Source organism: Amphibalanus amphitrite, unplaced genomic scaffold (assembly GCF_019059575.1).
Source record: "Amphibalanus amphitrite isolate SeventyFive unplaced genomic scaffold, NRLGWU_Aamphi_draft 000030F_arrow, whole genome shotgun sequence".
In the NCBI taxonomy this organism is placed as follows: domain Eukaryota; kingdom Metazoa; phylum Arthropoda; class Thecostraca; order Balanomorpha; family Balanidae; genus Amphibalanus; species Amphibalanus amphitrite.
The window spans coordinates 982341-999945 of NW_024881526.1; the positions used below are offsets into that span (position 1 = coordinate 982341).

Consider the following 17605-nt stretch of genomic DNA (forward strand, 5'->3'; position numbering starts at 1 on the left):
ACAATTGTGACGTCTGCCGCCGCCGTCCTAAAATAATACATCCGATACCCCTAATACAATGCTAACGTCTTTCGTACTTCAGAAGCGATGTATGAGGGATGGGTTAGGGTGGGGATGGGGTTATGGAGGGGGTAGGGTGACGTCATGTCATCGTTAACCTGGGCGAGGGGAATAACTTGTGTTGTATGGTCAAATATGATGTATGATATGTTGTGTTGCATTAGACACCCTTGGAAATGGTAATCACAATTCATACGTTGAATTAGGAAATAGGTAGATGTAGATCATGTATGATGAAAATAAGGAAAGGAAATTTGCAAAACACAATTCAATTATGTCAACTTTTACCGTCTATTGAAAACTTGTCTTATGTACATAATAGTCAACATAGTAGATCTATAAAAAGAGCACGTTGTCAATGGTGATCAGGAGGTGTTCTGCTGCTGGCCACCGACGCGGTGACCCTGTGCTCCCCTGTGGCAGTCACAGTCCGGCGCCCGGCGCGCTCCATGCTGACTACCTGACTGCAGAGCTTCTTGAGGAGACAGAAGATGTAGCCGTTCCGCTGGGGGCCTTCGCCCAGGACGTCTGCCTCGTCCACGCAGCTGACGCGTCGGTCGTCGTAATGGCACCACCTGTCCCGTCCCACACTGTACACGTCAGACACTGTCCCGAGCGCGTGGCCCCGCTGTAATGACTAAAGACGGCCATCAGCCGGACGTAAAGTCGCCGGCATGGTCAACGGAGCAGAGCGACTGGTCGCCCTCGACTTACAACTCGGAGAGGTGCGTCTGTCCAGGGGCGTCGGCCGGCTCTTCCTTCCCCAGTGACGGCATGATGGCCTCTTGGAACTCGTGATCCTCGACCACGTCCATCCAGCGGATAACAGCCGCACTGCACTGCAGCCGTTGTTGGCAGTCGTAAATGCTTCGATGGTCTGATTGGACTTCTTCTTGAAGGCGTTGATGTCGGTGAACTTGTTCGCCTTCAGAAGGCGATTCCCTCACATGGTACCCGTGCCATGGAACTGGCGCTTCTGGATCTCTGCTGCAAAACCGATCATCAGGGTCAAGCTTGGTGCTGCTTTGGAAGTGACATACATCCATAATCATCCCGAACCGGTTGAACCGGTGGGTGCGACCAGTTACGGGCTCAGTTACGTCTTTACGGCTCAGCTACGTCAGTTACGGCTCAGACCAGTTACGTCAGGCGGGCTGGGTCAGCATTCTCTTCGTCGCTAGAGTCTTCGTTTGTGTCGACGCGAACTTCCGGCGGCTCTAGGACGACGACCGTGACATCGGCGACTCGACTTCGCTCCTCGATGCCATCCAGAACAGGGCTGCGGAGTCGGAGTCGGAGTCGAAGTCGGTCCGAGTCGACAATTCTGACCGGAGTCGGAGTCGGAGTCGATTTTGGAAACCGGAGCCGGAGTCGGAGTCAGAATCACCGACAAACCCATCGACTCCGCTGACCTGGCAGGGCTGCTAAGTCGGGAGTCGGAGTTGGAGTCGGTCGGAGTCGATAGTTCTACCCGGAGTCGGAGTCGGAGTCGGAGTCGGAGTCACTGAAAATCCATCGACTCCCGCAGCCCTGATCCAGAACATCGTTGAGGCTCACATTTGCCATCAAACCAAAGCATAAACGTGTTTGATGTTTGGGAAACAAAATGTAACGGATATGCATAGACGTACATTATTGTACGTGCGTTTTTGTGAAACATACTATTTTTGGATTCGCTTGGTAAGCAAAATTAGCATTATAATGACACCACTCATGAAGTTAGTGTCATGCTTGAGCAGATTGCTGGCAACGAAAGCTAATCCGGGAAAAGCACTTAACTATAATTAAGAACACTTGGCTCACCCTGGGTCGAGCGTCTGAACGGGTGAAAATCTTCCCGTTGCGGCATCAACAAACCGAATGTCTCAAACTCAACACTGAATGCATTGGAACCGTGTTTTTTGGTATTCACCTGACGGCTAACAATGTAAATGATTTAGAACGACCGCGTTTGATGGCTCATTAGCTCTATTTCTATAAAGATGGCACACATTGGTCAACTCAAATTGACGTACATTTATGTACGTCTATGCATATATGGGTTAAATGTATTGATTGACAAGAAAGTGCAATGTTTATCCGATATAATAAAACGGTGTGCAAGGCCTTGGAAGAACTATAAAACATATTCAGCAACGTATAAATTTCTGATACAGGCCATGACCTTTCACCTTGCCTCCGGGGAGGACCGCTCAGGAAGCCACATACCGAACGAATCGAGGCCTCGCAGCGCGGCGGCAGAGGAGGTGGATAAACCATCGCCAGATCTTTCGATTACTTATGTTTCCAGAAGAAGGAGGGGGGGTGGAGGGGGGGCTATTTTCAACCCACTCACCAATCCTTTCCTTATTAACTTATAGCTTACCGAAAAATGAAACACAATGGTGGCCGTCACGAGATGTAGCGAAGAGTGCCTCAGCCACACCGGTTTTGAGTAAACTTTAAGCATTCGAATTCAGGCCAGTGATCCTGAAGCATTATTTTATTTTTGTCGTGCATAAGCTGGGATGACGTGGTCCAAGTTAATTGCGAAGAAACGGTTTTAGTTTCAGAACGTTTATGAGGCTAGTCGCGCCAAATAGTATACGTTTGTTGTAAAATGTCAAATAGCATGTTGACGTGCTATCCAGATGATGGAATTTATTTGACACAAGAAGTCAAAAAGTGGCATCGTTAGTCATCCTGCATACCTATAAATCGATTCGTCACCTTGGTTCGAGCTCAATAGTTCTTTTCGCGGATGATCGGTTTCGTTTTCTTTTATTTGGGGGGGGGGGGGGCAGTTTATGAGCCAGTAACCACCCTCCCCAGCCCCCCCAAACAACCATTGTTGACAAATACTGTGATGGCCTAAAAAATGCCCTCAATTGTGTAACGTAGGGAAGAATGAGGTAAGTTGAGCCGCTTTTGTTTTTCGTAAGCTACAGGCTAACTTACTGATCATTTTTCTGCGTTTACGAGTTGGACGGACAGAGTGGTCATTGCGCATGTAATGGTGGCCGGAAATGTTTCATACCGCTTATTTTTGTACTGAAAGGCTACGTCAAAAATCATCTTGCACGTTGCTCATCTTACCCCATGGGCGGGGTAAGTTGAGACACGTCGTGGGGAAAGTTGAGCATGGAAGGAAAAAGCGAACCTCTTCTTTTCCCGGGCGCGGCGAAGAGTGGGCTCTTTTATTTACTCCATGACATACATACTTATGGCAAAGTTTTTTTCCTCCATCAAAAAGTGATTGTTTTAAGCCTTCCAATAACTCGTCAAGTTTTCTATCACGAAAGAAATCATTTTATCCTTCAGATAATCTGCAAATCACTTACAACTTGTGTAATCAACAAAGAAAAACAATTTCCTACCATTTTTATTCAGCAGATACAAGCGCAGCTCAGTTTGGTTTTCGACAGCGGAGACAACAATGGCTTATCCGGCTCATCTTCCCCCAGGTGAAAATGGCTCATCTTGCCCCACCCGTGGCCATTTTCGATTAATGACACCCGCTAAGGAAAATAACCATGCACCGCAGATAACAACCATCTCATTTTAAAGGCAAAACATGTCTTAGTTATCAGGGGCGATACCACATGTTACCGGGTGCTGAGCGTGAGAACGTTGCCGTCTCACGTGAAATACTACAGCATCGTAAGCGAACGGCACATGGAAGCTCAAGTCAATCAGCGCCATAGGAGCTGAGAAACATGGGGTGGCTAAACTTGCCCCTTGGCTCATCTATAAATCACTCTCCCCTATTTGGGGCTCGCAACCTTGATTCGTTAGAGTTATTTGTCCTATGAGAAAAAACACTTTTAAATGGCCTCCTTACAATGAAATACCGAAAGATGAAATAATGAAATAATTATTGATGATTTCGACCACAGGTCATTATCAAAATAAGCCAGACAGAACTTTTGTCAAACTCAACTTTTGTCGACAAAAGTTCTGTCTGGCTTATTTTGATAATGACCTGTGGTCGAAATCATCAATAATCATTTCATTATTTCATCGTTCGGTATTTCATTGTAAGGAGGCCATTTAAAAGTGTTTTTTTCTCATAGAACTTATACCTATGCCTTACATACAGCAAGTGCTTCAACAAGAGTTATTTGTCTGTTCATTATAAAAGCTGTCAAATTTGCCGTATCATTAAACTTTTATTGAGTTTGTATTTCACACTTATCTAAAATGAACAATTTTGTCACTGGCTTCTTTTATGAATGGAATTGGATGGTCGCATGTATGAACGAATGAATAGCTCCATTTGAGCATCAGCTGAAATCAATCCTAAAATTTAATCTACCAGTCTGCAACAAAAAGGTTTAAAAACCAGTGCAAGTTAGGTGCAGTTTCTAATCTATGCCGTTTTTTTATTAAGTGTCTCATAGTTCAATTAATCTTGAGCCGCTTCTCTCACGATTCATTTTATGTGTTGCTTACATTGTTCAAGAAGTTATATTATTCGAGCTTGTTGGTCTTAAAAACTGCTATCGAAGTAAATTAAAGTGTTTCGGGCTTCGGCACTTAAAAAGCAATCGATATTTAACCCTCACCTATTTAGGCATTTCTTTTCAGCGTCTTACATGTAGCGGAGGGGCGTAGAAACCCTCAGCCATTCGGCCCTTGATAAAAAGAGCCAGAGCTTCGCTAAAAAATAAAAAAGAGCGTGCTGCTCGTGACGAGAGAAATCCGATGATTTGAGGGTTCTGGTCATCGCTGACGAGAAAAAGCCAATTATTTTTATGTCCTGGTCAATGCTGAGATCCTAGGTCACTGGTTGACCTCCCAGATCAGGTTAATAACCCAAAAGCACGGAAAATTGGGTCCTGTTAGAATTTCTACAAGTGAAGTTTGCTGGGACTTGGCTTGCTTCTGACTGCGAATTTGCACTTGCTTTGATCAAAGATGATGTATCAAAGCATTTGGGGTAGGACGGGTCACGCCAGATCACCCATTAGGCGTTCTGCCGGCTATATAGATTATAGAATGTTAACCAGCACTTACAGCCTGGCAACATATTGCATAGGCACTATAACTGATACTTAAGTATGCCTAGTTTTCAAATGCTAAAATGGGTGCTAAATTTCAAACCAACACTTCCTAAAAACCACAGTAAAAAGGTGTAAATTTAAGGAAGTTAACCGAGATCATTTCAAGTAAATGACCTTAACCTGAGTTTCACGTGACCTTGGCACCCACAACAATTAATGAGACAAACATTTAGATAGTATATTTCACATGTTGTCACGTTGCTAATCACGAAACGACTATGGAAACACACAGAAGATGTGCGCTGACTTTCAATTGCTATTCTGGCCTGACATGATCTTGAGAAAAATAATCACAGGTTAAAGGTAATTTGGTTCAGGGATTTAAAATTATCAGACAAGATGCATAAATGATAAGGGCTATTTAATTTTCCGGGAAGTTGTAAAATTGATTAACTCCAGGGCACCAAAGAATCGTCGCAATCTTTCGCTTTGCCGCGATTTATTGGTGTAAAACAGCGGGCGCGGTCTACTTACCTCTACTTATATGTGTGGTGAGGGCTAATATTCATGTTATCTGTGTTGATGAATGTGCAACAATTTCTATATGAACTGAGACCAGTCCATATGAGTATGTTTTTCTCACGGACAATGGCAATATAAAAAACAATGCGAATAAAACCAAACGTCTCGGACAACAACGTGCCTTCGTCAGTGGAGAAAAATAAGTGTATAGGTTTAACATCGATGAGAACTAAATGCGGCACCGTCTCGGTCTGGCCAGCCGGGTTGCCGATAAAATACACAAATGTTTATAAGCTTCCATGATGTGCTTAAAAAACTGCTGAAAATATCTACTATTATAAATCTTAAAAAGTCCGCCGCCGCCCACGCCGCCGCCGTCGGGGTTACTCCCAAAAAGGCTTATTACGGCGCCGTCGATTGACGCAGGAGGATGAAATTTTCACAACTCGTGGGTCACGTAATAAAACAGGTTGTATTAAATCTTGGGCACGATGCGGCCGGAGGTGCGCCCGTGGCGCGTGCTCATGTGCGCCATAGGGTTAGCATTAGAATCGGCAAAAACAGGCTATTGCTCGGAAACGGTAAGTGCTACGGGGGTGAAATTTTCGCTGTAAGTCGGTCGCGTGCACTCATTTGTCGTATTAAATTCTTGAGGGGGTGGGTTCAGCGGTGTGCACGTGATGGGGCCGCGACCGGCGCCGAGCAGAGGGCACGTGCTTTAGGCTCAGTTCTTCGCTTAGAAAACTGAGTGAAAAGCATCAGAGCCAACGAAGGCCGACACAAGGCACCGCTCGCCAAGGAGATTCGCCAGTAAATACAAATTAATTTGATTTTGCAATATCTCAGCCGTTTCTGGGCCGATTTAGCTGAAACTTGGACTGTCGGTGGCAGTGTAGGGTAGGGTAGGGTAGGGTAGGGTAGGGGTAGGGGTAGGGTAGGGTAGGGTAGGGTAGGGTAGGGTAGGGGTAGGGCAGGGTAGGGTAGGGTAGGGTAGGGTAGGGTAGGGTAGTGTAGGGTAGGGTAGGGTACGGTAGGGTAGGGGTAGGGGTAGAGTAGGGTAGGATAGGGTAGGGTAGGGTAGGGTAGGGTAAGGTTAGGGTAGGGTAGGGTAGGGTAGTGTAAGGGTAGGGTAGGGTAGGGTAGGGTAGGGTGGGGTAGTGTAGGGGTAGGGTAGGGTAGGGTCGTGTAAGGGTAGGGTAGGGTAGGGTAGTGTAGGGGTAGGGTAGGGTAGGGTAGGGTAGGGTAGGGTAGGGGTAGGGTAGGGTAGGTAGGGTAGTGTAGGGTAGGGTAGGGTAGGGTAGTGTAGGGTAGGGTAGGGTAGGGTAGGGTAGGGTAGGGTAGGGTAGGGTAGGGTAGGGTAGGGTAGGGTAGAGTTAGGTAGGGTAGTAGGGTAGGTTAGGGTAGTAGGGTAGGTTAGGATAGTAGGGTAGCGTAGGGTAGTAGGGTAGGGTAGGGTAGGGTAGTAGGGTAGGGTAGGGTAGGGTAGGGTAGTAGGGTAGGGTAGAGTAGGGGTAGGGTAGGGGTAGGGTTGAGTTCAAAAAGGGCCCAACATACAAAACACTTGAACACCCCGCAACTATCACCATCCCTTACAGTTTTAAAAACAGCTACCCAAATCTACCCAAACAATATATAGCTAAAAATACAAGTCAATCACCCAAAACTAATGCACCCGTAACATAACATAAATCAAAACATACAGTTATCGCGTAAACCTGTACCTCTAGTCTATATTATAAATCCTAAAAAGTCCGCCGTCGGGGTTACGCCCAAAAACGCTTATAGCGGCGCCGTCGATTGACGCAGGGGGGTGAAATTTTCACGGCTCGTGGGTCACGTCATTCAACAGGTCGTATTAAATTTTGGGCACGATGCGGCCAGGGGTGCGCCCGTGGCGCGTGCTCACGTGGTGTGCCATAGGGTTAACACTAGAATCGGCAACAGACTATTGCTCGGGAACGGTCAGGGCTACGGGGGTGAAATTTTCGCTGCAAGTCGGACGCGTGCACTCATTTGTCGTATTAAATTTTCGAGGGGATGGGTTCAGCGGTGTGCACGTGGTGGGGCCGCGACCGGCGCCGAGCAGAAGGCACGTGCTTTAGGTTCAGTTGTTCGCTTGCAAAACTGAGCGAAATCAGAGCCGGGAGATCGTTGACCTTTGGCAATGAATACCGACGCCGGGCACCGCTCACCAAGAGGATTCACCAGTAAATACAATTAATTTGTTTTTGCAATATCTCGGCCGTTTCTGGGCCGATTTAGCTGAAACTTGGACTGTCGGTGGCAGTGTAGTGTAGGGTTGGGTAGGGTAGGGTAGGGTAGGGTAGTGTAAGGGTAGGGTAGGGTAGGGTAGGGTAGGGTAGGGTAGGGTAAGGTAGGGTAGGGTAGGGTAGGGTAGGGTAGGGTAGGGTAAGGTAGGGTAGGGTATGGTAGGGTTGGGTAGGGTAGGGTAGGGTATGGTAGGGTAGTAGGGTAGGGTAGAGTAGGGTAGGGAAGTAGGGTAGGGTAGGGTAGGGTAGGGTAGGGTAGAGTAGGGTAGGGTAGGGTATGGTATGGTAGGGTATGGTAGGGTAGGGTAGTAGGGTAGGGTAGAGTAGGGTAGGGAAGTAGGGTAGGGTAGAGTAGGGTAGGGAAGTAGGGTAGGGTAGGGTAGGGTAGGGTAGAGTAGGGTAGGGTAGTAGGGTAGGGTAGGGTATGGTAGGGTAGGGTAGGGTAGGGTAGTAGGGTAGGGTAGGGTAGGGTAGGGTAGGGTAGGGGGTATGGTAGGATAGGGTAGGGTAGGGTAGGGTAGGGGGTATGGTAGGATAGGGTAGGGTAGGGGGTATGGTAGGATAGGGTAGGGTAGGGGTAGGGTTGAGTTCAAAAAGGGCCCAACATACAAAACACTTGAACACCCCGCAATTATCACCATCCCTTACAGTTCAATTAAAAACAGCTACCCAAATCTACCCAAATAATACAGCTAAAATACAAGTCAATCACCCAAACTAATGCACCCGTAACATAACATAAATCAAAACATACAGTTATCGCGTAAACCTGTACCTCTAGTATCTTTAAAAAATAAAGATAACTACTTCATCGATGTTATCGAAAGAAAACATGTATGCCTAATTTCTCATTTCTTGCCACTGACGGAGGCACTTTTTTGTGCGAAACGTCTGGTTTTATTCGTATTGTTATATTGTTATTGTATTGTCATTCCCTGTGAGAAAAAAAGGATAACTCTTCAGTTAGTAACCATAACAGCGAAACGGCTTATTGTAACACAATTCACTGTGTATACGAAACCTATAAGTCCCTAAAATAATTATATATACAACTTTTAAAAAGATACAGCTTATACAGCTTGGGCATACAATTTTTTCTGCATTAAGATAATATTAATTTATCTCCACAGAATATGGTGAATTAGTGCTGCTGAAGTTCGCTTTCGAAGCGTCTCCTCCAGGCATTCCACAGCTCTCGTGCCATTTTGGATCACGGAACATGGCTGGGCGCAGGACACGTCAGGTAGTCTGCGAGCTTGGACGGAACACGTGACCACCTCCTCCACTCCCCCTCACTCCCGTCCCCTTCCCCAGCAGGGCGTCCGATCTAACCGCGCCCCAGGCAGTCGGCTCGGTCCGACCCTCCCCATGGTCGAGCCACGGCCCGGTGCCGCCTGAGTTTGTGCCGGGTGCAAAACTGGAGCAGTAACTAGCGCCGGAACTAGTAGTCAGCACGACCATCGTCAGATGGCAGGAGTAAATGGAATAAGCGGTTCCAGGTTTCAGAAGGAATGGGGCAGGAAAAAGCGCTGAAAACAGTGTTTTGCTGATATAGCCATAAAAAGTTCACTGAATTAGGAGAGCAGCACATCAGTTTAAAGCCCTTCAGATGGTGGTTTTAATAAGCACACAATCATTTCCCAATTCGCCTCCAACGGTGTCACAGGCCAAGAATACGCTGAAATACTAGTGTGTACAGAAGCAACTGCGGGTCCCTGTACCTACGTAGGCCCTCATATATCTATGTAGACTCTAGATAGCGCACTCTAGAAAGCGCAGGACTTTAGCAGTTGTTGGAGGGATTTGAAGAAGCCCTGTCCTCATATAGCACTCTGCACTAGGCAGTGGGTCCTTAGAGACTAGAGACAAAGGTCAGGTCATGAAGATCCTGTTGGGGTTGTAACTTGTGGATGTTCACTCCTACCTCTATGAACCTGCATTCAAAGCCCTATGCGGATTATTGCAGATTACTTCAGGATGTTGTGAACTGTGAGGCTGCTTAGGCTAGTATGAGGCGCTGAAAGACCGACTTGGACCCCTCCCCCCCCCCCCTGAGACTCTAGGATGACCTCACATGGAAAGAGGATTCTAATATCGACTTGAAGCTCTCTTAAGGTAGGTACCTAGTGTCTGTGTTCTGCAAGCTGACCCCCCCCCCCATCCCCCACAACACTAAAGCCAAATTCTAGCATACCTAGCTAATCCTAACGATCTTAAACGCATTCCTAGTAGTGACAACAATGGTGGCATGGGCGTCACCACCACCACTAGGGACACTAGGGACATTGTCCCTAGAAGTTTTGAAATAATCGAAAACTACTAGGGACTGTCCCTACTCCTAGAAGTATTTGGAGCTCCCTTTACTGGGGAGACGCAAAGAACCCGGGACACGATAATGGCGCAACTTGCTCAGCTCTTTCCAGGGATGCGGAGCCGGAGCCGGAGTCGGAGCCGGAGCCGCCGGAGCCGGCATATTTTGCCCGGAGCCGGAGCCGGAGCCGGAGCCGTGAAACAATATAGACCGGAGCCGGAGCCGGAGCCGGAGCCGCCAAAAAAGGGGGCGACTCCGGCTCCTTTTTATTTTTTGAAGAGGAAAAAAATAATTGACCTAGTTCGGTTTGACAGTACAAGGCAGTGAAACATATGGTATGTTCTTACGTCATGGGCCATCAAGTGAATGAAAAAAGCCGAATATCCCCAGTATCCCACAGTACGCAATCAACTTCCTGTCTGCTCCTCCCCCCCCCCCCCCACCCACGTCTACTGCATCCCCAGAACATGAGGACCGGTCATCAGGTGACGGCCATTGTTTTCAAGCCAGTGCAGTGGACTGCGACTCCCAGCACCGTCTCTGCCGAGACGGGTGTCAGCTTACGATGGTTCAGTGAACTCCGATTCGCGGCGACTGCGTTTCCAATGCCATCGCTTCCTAGTCCTTGTTCTGCCAGTTCTCTCCGAGGTGCGTTTACGCGGGGACGCGGTCATGAGCCGGTCATGGCAAAGAGTAACGCGTATAACCAATCCAATTTTTCTTCCACCCGTATTTAATTGATTGCATAGGGGATGTACTGAGTCGGAGCCGGAGCCGCCGGAGCCGGAGCCGCCGGAGCCGGACCATTTTACTCGGAGCCGGAGCCGGAGTCGGAGCCGCCATAACATTTCACCCGGAGCCGGAGCCGGAGCCGGAGCCGATTTTTTTCTCCGGAGCCGGAGCCGGAGCCGGAGCCGTCTGAAATTTCCACGGCTCCGCATCCAGTTTGAACACATGTGTTTTGCCTTGCGTACAGTCGCGACAACATCGCCACGGTAAATAAAAAGGCCCCCGAGCGGTGTGCCTCCCTACGGATGTGACGGTACCCTCCAGGCACGTGTGTGTGGTCGCCGTAAAGCTGGATACGGCAGGCCGGCACTCATCCGAGAAATTGGTCAAGGAGGCCGGCACTCATCCGAGAAATTGGTCGAGTTTGTCTCCCAGTCACCCGAGGAGACACCCGAGCCGATTCTGCAGGTGCCCAGCATGATTGCTGAAACGAACTCGACTGGCTACATCCAGGCATCTTCAAACCTTCAAAGCTGAAGACGAAAAGATATAGCTAGAAAGGCAAAACCTACGCTTAAAACCCGCGAGAGAGACCACTGTACGTGTCAACCACCTCTGACAGCTTCGTTACATGTTACGAAGACACCAAAACTACTTCGTAAATGTTCAAATGGCTGCTAAATTCGAATTCAGCTCCAAAAACTAGCCTAAAAACATGTAAAACTCGAAAAAGTGAACCGAGGTCACCAAAGGTCAATGACCTGACCCGACCTTCAGGTGACCTTGACATCCACCCTAATGCATGGGAGCAACAGCAAATCACATGTTTGAGCGTTTGAAACTACGAAAAGCTTGCAAACGCGCGGCTAATGCGAGTCGACACTAAGCCGAATCGCGATTCCGGCCAAACATGGTCTCGGAAAGTAGGTCACAGGTCAAAGGTCATTCGGGTCAGGGTCATGAAATTTTCAGGGTAGGTGTAAAATTGATCAATGCGAGGGTACTGGAAGTTTCGTCGCTATCGGCCGCTTTTTACGCGAGTTATTCGCGAAAAACCTTGGGGGGGGGGCGTTGCGTCACCCCCCCCCCTGTGCCGGCGAGGGTTAATGTATTATGAAAGTACCAAGGTGTCACATGCATAGGCAGACGGACGTGAGCACGCATTTCATAATCTGAAGATATGCCTACAACCGCGTAACTTCTTCGTTTTTTTTCTTCAAATAAATATTAATTATTCTCCCTCGGTTTTAAATTAAAGTGGCCGAAATCCAACGAGGAACGCAGATTTGAGTGTAGGTGGGTATTGGCGACCAGACTCAGGCAAATGCTTGTGTCGTTGCCCTGGAAAAAATGTCCTTAGAGCTTAAAAGTTCTGAAACCGTGGTGACGCCGCTGAATGGTGGAAACACTCCCATGTAGACCGGGGAGAGTACTTCGTGTGTCACGACATTATAAGGGGGCGTTCCACAACAAATCGACAAGTGCCCTGCACCCTCATATTTTATTTTTTGCTTAAAATTGGTCTAATGGGTTGTGATGGGCGGGGAAGCCAGCTGTGGCAAGGATTTTTCTTCGAACAACGGTTTCCGAGATATAGCCTCGGGCAATTCCTGGAGGTCGCGCTGCAGCCCTATGTTTGGCGGCCTATAACTCAAAAACTATTGGTTTTCTACGATAAAAACTTTTTTTTGGTTTAACTCACAATCAACCAACAAACATTTTGGCTATCTCGGATTTTCAATTTTTGAAAATTTTGATCACGTGACCTTTTGACCTATTTTTCGAAGAGTGACCTTGATATTTTCCCCACTGAAAGTTGCAATTTTGTCTGATGACGATTAAAGCCTTATCAATTGTCATTCATATGCGAAAATAAAAAAAGTGGATATCACCCTGCGTTGACCTCAGGTCAGGTCATTTTTATGACCTGTCCATTATTACGAGCGGGAGCGACAGCGAGATCTCGAGAATAAAGCAGGATAGCGACAAGCGGTGAACGGTGCAGGGTACAAACGGATAAGGTCTATAATTTTTACTGAGGTCATTTTCAGGTCAGGTCAAAGATGACGTCACAGGAGCAAAAAGGAAGTCAAAATTGCGGCACTACATATATATGAAGTGTTTCTCGAATAACTTTCAAGGTATCCCAGCTAGGAACAAACTAATAGCACCATCGTGATCCTCTCGTCGATCCGCATCGAAACATATGTATGTTGACCTCGAAAGGTCGAAAGGTCAAAAGTTGACCTTAGGTCACGTGACGAGCGGGAGCGACAGCGAGATCTCGAGAATAAAGCAAGATAGCGACAAGCGGTAAACGGTGCAGGGTACACACGGATAAGGTCTATAATTTTTACTGAGGTCATTTTCAGGTCAGGTCAAAGATGACGTCACAGGAGCAAGAAGGAAGTCAAAATTGCGGCACTACATATATGAAGTTTTTCTCGAATAACTTTCAAGGTATCCCAGCTAGGAACAAACTAATCGCACCATCGTGATCCTCTCGTCGATCCGCATCGAAACCTATGTATGTTGACCTCGAAAGGTCGAAAGGTCAACATACATATGTTTCGATGCGGATCGACGAGAGGATCACGATGGTGATATTAGTTTGTTCCTAGCTGGGATACCTTGAAAGTTATTCGAGAAAAACTTCATATATATGTAGTGCCGCAATTTTGACTTCCTTTTTGCTCCTGTGACGTCATCTCTGACCTGACCTGAAAATGACCTCAGTAAAAATTATAGACCTTATCCGTGTGTACCCTGCACCGTTTACCGCTTGTCGCTATCTTGCTTTATTCTCGAGATTTCGCTGTCGCTCCCGCTCGTAATAATGGACAGGTCATAAAAATGACCTGGCCTGAGGTCAACGCAGGGCGATATCCACTTTTTTATTTTCGCATATGAATGACAATTGATAAGGCTTTAATCGTCATCAGACAAAATTGCAACTTTCAGTGGGGAAAATATCAAGGTCACTCTTCGAAAAATAGGTCAAAAGGCCACGTGATCAAAATTTTCAAAAATTGAAAATCCGAGATAGCCAAAATGTTTGCTGGTTGATTGTGAGTTGAACCATATTAAGTTTTTATCGTAGAAAACCAATAGTTTTTTAGTTATAGGCCGCCAAACATAGGGCTGCAGCGCAACCTCCGGGAATTGCCCGAGGCTATATCTCGGAAACCGTTGTTCGAAGAAAAAAATCCTTGCCACAGCTGGCTTCCCCGCCCATCACAACCCCTTACACCAGTTTTCAACGAAAAATAAAATATGAGGGTGCAATTTTATTTTTTTATTTGTCGATTTGTCGTGGAACGCCCCTAAGGGTTCCCTACATTTCTAGATATTCGATTCCTTAGCTATACGACTATCAACACATTCAAAATGCATGCTGTGAATGATTTAGACATTTTATCATGAAAACAAGCTTATAGGTATCTGGAATATTATGGGTACCGTACTCCCCCCCAAGATTACTTAACCTCCCCCCAGTAAATTATTGGGGGGGGGGGTCAGAGTCGGACCCCCGTGACCCCCCCCCCCCCGTGGCATAGCCCCTGATTTCTTCCATAACTTTTGCTTGGATACACCCAAGATACACCTACCTTGCAGCAAACATCCAGAACATCAGCTTCTGCAGCATTCATCCAGCTCTGCCACTCAGACTGCCAGACAGCATCATTGCCAGTGTTTGCAGACAAATCACACTGAAAAGGCCACAAATAGAGTTTCTTAACATGCACAAGAAGTTGAAAATGAAACTTTGGTCTGTAGAAATGTAAATTCACTCTACTCAAACAACTTAGCATGCAACATCTGTGTATAAGCAGGTGCATGAAGGAAAGCAGCCTCTCAATTTGAAAATCACATTCAAAGGCAATGGTTATATAAAGGAAAACCGAATACATGAATGAATAAATCAGTTGGGTATATGTCATCAGTTGTTTTAAGCAATTTGATATCCCTAAACCTGCTCGCTGTCATAAGGCATAACAGCAGAGCAATGCAAATAGTATACAATTTTAGATACATGAAATACCTCGAGAAATGCTTTTTCATGGCATTTGGCATTGCCAGGTCAGCCTGGCAGTCACCAGTCTGCAGAAGTTGGCAGTTACCTGCTGCCTGGACTTGGAGTGACGGATGCGGTCAGAGGTTCTCGGCAAGACAGATTCAGCTTGGGTGGCATCAGACTTAGACTGAGACAGCTGCTGCTGAGTGGTCACCATGATCTTGTTCACAGACTCCTCTTTTATCTCTGCCATTTGTTTCATGACTGTTCTGGTCGTCCCATTCTCCATATAACGCACATCAGCCTCATGGTTGTGTTCTCGAGTGACCTCAAACTCATTCACATAAATTGCGCCCCGTACTTTACCCCGGCCATGACACTTCCTTGTAGAATGTGATGCCAGCGAGCACTTGTAGTAGGTTGAGTCACAGCTCTCCTTGTAGTAATCACGCACATACAAGTATCCAGCATGATGTACCCTCAGCTGGCGGGTTCCTGTCACAAAAGCCATGAGCCCACTCTGACTCTGCGCCGCTGCACCGATTCAAGGACAAATTTATCTTTTACTGTTTCGAGCCAGGAATCGAGCAATAAGAAAACAAAGATAACCTAGGCCAAGAATCTTGAACTAGGCTAACATTTGACATTAAACATCGCTTCATAAGACATATGCCCCGCGTTCGATGTCTTTCGGACGGCAAAGATTCTACGTCGTCCGGCCAATCACGTTCAAGGTCAGCGGGGGCTGGGCTGCGGTTATGGAACATGATTGGCCGAATGACGTAGAATCTTCGTCGCTCGGGAGACATCGAACGCGGGGATGGATTGATTGATTGCCGATTGCGGCGCTTTCGTCGCCCCCACCAAGGTTACAAAAAATACCACACATTGCGCTAAGAGCGAAATTTTTTAAATACATGCAGAAAAAGCAAACAAAGTTTTACTGTCACGTCTAAATCACAGTCAAGTGGACGAACCCGTGCTCCGAGACCGAGTCAACAGAACAACTTTCAATAATTCTTAGTAGTAGGTATTTGACAGATAAATAAAAGGCGCTGCTTGCAATTCTTAGCAACTGGTCTTACTTGGGCCCGAAATAAGGTACATACTACATTCTTACCAAAGTACCTAAGTTGTAACGTCTAAAGGAGAGCAATAAATTGAGCATGACGTTCAAGCCTTCATAGTAGAGTATATAGAAAACTATAGGTACCCTTGCATTATATTGATACATACATATAAAACTCAGAGTACCTACCTACTTTCAGACAGAAAGGAGCCATGCAAAGGGAGGGAGGGCGTTAATCGTTATTACATCTTTATGTTCGCCGAAGACCGTGCGACGAAATTCTGTATACGAGCATACCTTTAGGTAGCGATAGTGCGCCAAAAGGAGATGCGTGCTCTGGACTCTGCACGAAGGGTGAGTTGTGGCGGTGTGTGCCGTGTGGACCATGTTTGATATGAAACCGATGAACACCCCCATGCGACCTTTCCATGTCTGCGTACGTTACGCAAATATGGACCTCCACACTGACGAATTTCCCTTCTTACTCACCATCAAAGTTGCATATTGCACAAGAGTTAAAGTACCTGCCTAGGTACGTACGTTCAGTCGTTCAGTCACGAAGACAATATTTCAGCTCATTTTATACCACTAATATCTATGATATCTCAGGTCAGCGTATAGGTGCATACATGAACCCCTGCTTTAAAATATAAATGTGAATCGCGCACTCATCAGTCCATCATAGAAATTATGGACAAACAATCTCTCACATGACCGCTGTTATATTGGCTGAAGCATTCAAAGAAGGCAAATCGTGGACACTTGAACAAACGCCAAGCGCACAAGTCCCCAACACAAAATACACTGGATTGCTTAGTATTTAGTCAGACAGCATAAACGATACGAGCAGGCGCCGCGTCCACACAGTGGCTACCAAGCGGTGATGACGTCACCGCACGAGCGCGAACGCACACTCACACACAATATGATGACGTCACAGTGTCACGGGTGCGCAGGACACTAGCACAGCACCACTGTCCACTCGGAGCACCGGCGTCCAATCACCGGCCGCCGCCGGCGTGACGTCACCGGCGAGCCGCCAATCACCGCCGCCGCACGCGTGACGTCATAGGGCCGACGTCCAATCGCGCGCCGCCCGAGCGACGCTATCACAATGAACAGATCTGCAGTTGCAAGAGCAGCTATGAGAAAATGACTTGTCAGTTTGTACGAAGAGGTACACGCGAGTATGAGTTTCTGAGATCGGTGACGGCAGGCTGCGACCCTCCGTTGTCCACAGACGACCGAGCGGGGCAGGCCGCGGCGGATGGCAGACCAGAGTCCGGCTGAAACGCGACCACAAACAGCTACAGATTAACAGGACAGACAGGCATACAGAGTACAGATACAGGCAGTGGACCAGACAAACTGATGATGCATCATTCAGGCTTGCCGACATCAACACACGAATGTCCTAAGCGCGACATAATAGGCAACAGAACAGGACCCCCACATTTAAGGCTGAAACAGACTCCGCAGTCAGGAAACTATATGTGAGAGCCTATTCAAATACATGAAATCTGCTCGCATCAATCGCACGCGAAAGGTGCGATTGCGACCACTGATGCGAGCGTGATATAATGTATTTGAAAAGGCTCTCGCGTGTGATTTCCTTACTGCGGAAGGAGTCTGTTTCAGCTTTTATAG

The 17605-nt window shown here is 47.0% G+C and overlaps 2 protein-coding genes across 3 annotated transcripts in view; both read right to left on the minus strand.

Annotated features, from left to right (window-relative positions):
- Positions 1-15707, minus strand: part of LOC122366840 (deformed epidermal autoregulatory factor 1 homolog) — a 31537-nt gene extending 15830 nt beyond the window's left edge. The window contains exons 1-3 of one of the 2 annotated variants that reach the window (XM_043339457.1): positions 15697-15707; positions 14996-15522; positions 14483-14584 (exon numbers count right to left, since the gene is read on the minus strand). In XM_043339457.1, the coding sequence (XP_043195392.1) occupies positions 14483-14584; positions 14996-15400 (507 nt within the window). In that variant the 5' untranslated portion in view covers positions 15401-15522; positions 15697-15707. Of the gene's footprint in view, positions 1-14482; positions 14585-14995 lie in introns of both variants that reach the window. The other variant, XM_043339468.1, reaches the window with a different exon arrangement.
- A 959-nt stretch (positions 15708-16666) lies between these two features.
- Positions 16667-17605, minus strand: part of LOC122367042 (protein disabled-like) — a 37019-nt gene continuing 36080 nt past the window's right edge. The window contains exon 9 of the mRNA XM_043339816.1: positions 16667-17244. The gene's annotated coding sequence lies outside the window, so the exon portion shown is untranslated. The remainder of the gene's footprint in view (positions 17245-17605) is intronic.